Raw genomic sequence first — 1,847 nt, 5'->3', positions numbered from 1 at the left:
TGAGCTTGATAAGGGATTCATCTGAAGAATTATCAGAAAGACAGAAAAGCAACCTGTGCCAAGATGATGGGTCCACCTTGGGATGCAAAGAGCTCCTCCTGCTTCATCATATCGACAATTTTTTTAGTGAACCGCTGCATCTGACTCTGAAACAGGACATATGAAATGAATGAGTGATAGAAGGCATTGGTTGACATTGACAAGGATGAATCATATATAACATAAAAATTCATAAGAACATAGGGACCTCAGGCAACCTTGAAGGGCTCATTATCTGTCCTGAATTTGATTCCCGGGATAAAATGCAACCAAAGAGGGAATCCACTGACCATAACCAAAACCAAAACACATTCCCATTTAAAGAACAGAAAAAAGAAAAAGGCTGGAAAGTTGCAGATAAAGCAAGTCGATCACAAGAATCATCACCCGTAATTCCATTCAGCACAGGCGTAGGGGCCGATACGTAGGTGGACAAAAAGACCGGCATCCGCAACTGTCTTTACAAACTTAACCAAATCATTTCTCCCTTTAAAGTTATACTGTAGAACAATTAAACCAATCATTGAATTAGCCATTTCTTCACTTCTACATAGAAGATAGCAAAAAAAAAAATTACATGAAAAATGAATGGAGAAGCAGTTCGAGCCAAAAAATTCGTAATGAATTCAAATTTCCTAAACTAATTTTAAAAGTTTAAGGCCCTGTTTAGAAAAAAATTTCTTGGGAACAATTTTTCTTCCTCTAAAATAGAGGGAAAGGATATGACTATGACTTATTTAGAGGGATATCATCATAAATTGAAGGCCCCTCTAAATAAAAATGGAATGGGGTCGGTTCAAGTCATCTTCTTCCATATGTAAAAAAAAAAGGAAAAAAGGTAAGAAACTTTAGAAACATTTTCCTATCCAAACTTTTTCCAGAAAATTCCTTAAATTCAAACAGGACCTAATTGAAGTAGGAAAATAAATAGTAAAAGAAGGAAAGAGTAGAAGAAAAATCAAATCAAGTAACCCATTTTTTTTCCCAGTTGAAACACAAAGAGAATGTGAAGGTGCACCTGATTCTGAATAGGCTCGTGCATGTTCCAGAAAACGTAAGTTTCTATCACATCCAAACCTCCATCTTTGGACTTCTGAATCAGCTCCGGCCACATCTGCCACACACCCAAATGCCAAAAGTAAATACAAGTAAAAAAAAAACTAGAGATAAAGAATGGAGAACAACATCATTGTTTCTCGTACATACGTCGGGAGTGCTACGAGGATAATGTATAGAGCCTGAAATCAAAACTCTGCGTTTTCCATCGATCACCAACGCCCTGTGATCATACACAACGCTAGCGCTGATGAAGGAGAGTAAGAAGAAGAAGACAAGCATAACCTCTCTCACCATCATCACCCAAGACAAAAGAGGCAGAGTAAGAAGAAGAAATTAAGGTAATGGTGGGGAGGATGCGTTGTTCACATTATCCTACATTATCAACTCATATAATCTTTCCTTCTCTACTTACTTTGAATTCACAGAATTCCCATTTTGATTCCTTGTCTTTCTTGGCAGACTAAGCCGTGTTGCGGGACACGCCATTCCCAACCCACTCTGCCTGTCTTTGTCTTTTGTGTATGAGGTGCCCATCTCTCCACGACTGGTTTTACTTTAACTTTTTACAAGAGACCACCTAAAATATCATTTCCATAGTATGATCCTAGCCCTTTGATCTGTAGAGGTTTCCAGTTCATCTATAGATTGGAGGTTTGAGATCATCCTACGGAAATAATTTTCTGGGCACAACCTATTTACGTTATGGCCAATCATATGGACAGTTTGGATCATCCTATGGTGAGGTCCGT

At 38.1% G+C, this 1,847-nt stretch overlaps 1 protein-coding gene across 2 annotated transcripts in view; it reads right to left on the bottom strand.

Moving 5' to 3' along the window:
• The window catches only part of BGAL8 (beta-galactosidase 8), a 50,052-nt gene extending 48,405 nt beyond the window's left edge, over positions 1-1,647 (bottom strand). Inside the window, exons 1-6 of one of the 2 annotated variants that reach the window (XM_077389051.1) lie at positions 1,511-1,647; positions 1,246-1,318; positions 1,058-1,153; positions 427-539; positions 258-324; positions 54-146 (exon numbers count right to left, since the gene is read on the bottom strand). In XM_077389051.1, coding sequence (XP_077245166.1) covers positions 54-146; positions 258-324; positions 427-539; positions 1,058-1,153; positions 1,246-1,318; positions 1,511-1,632 — 564 coding nt within the window. In that variant the 5' untranslated portion in view covers positions 1,633-1,647. Of the gene's footprint in view, positions 1-53; positions 147-257; positions 325-426; positions 540-1,057; positions 1,154-1,245; positions 1,417-1,510 lie in introns of those variants that run through there. The other variant, XM_077389052.1, reaches the window with a different exon arrangement.
• Between the last annotated feature and the right edge of the window lie 200 nt (positions 1,648-1,847).

Source organism: Tasmannia lanceolata, unplaced genomic scaffold, assembly GCF_043159265.1.
Source record: "Tasmannia lanceolata isolate RefF3 unplaced genomic scaffold, GAP_Taslan_0.1 ptg000008l, whole genome shotgun sequence".
Classification (NCBI taxonomy): domain Eukaryota; kingdom Viridiplantae; phylum Streptophyta; class Magnoliopsida; order Canellales; family Winteraceae; genus Tasmannia; species Tasmannia lanceolata.
Note: the sequence above shows the minus strand (reverse complement) of the source record. Positions and strands in the feature narration are given on the sequence as shown.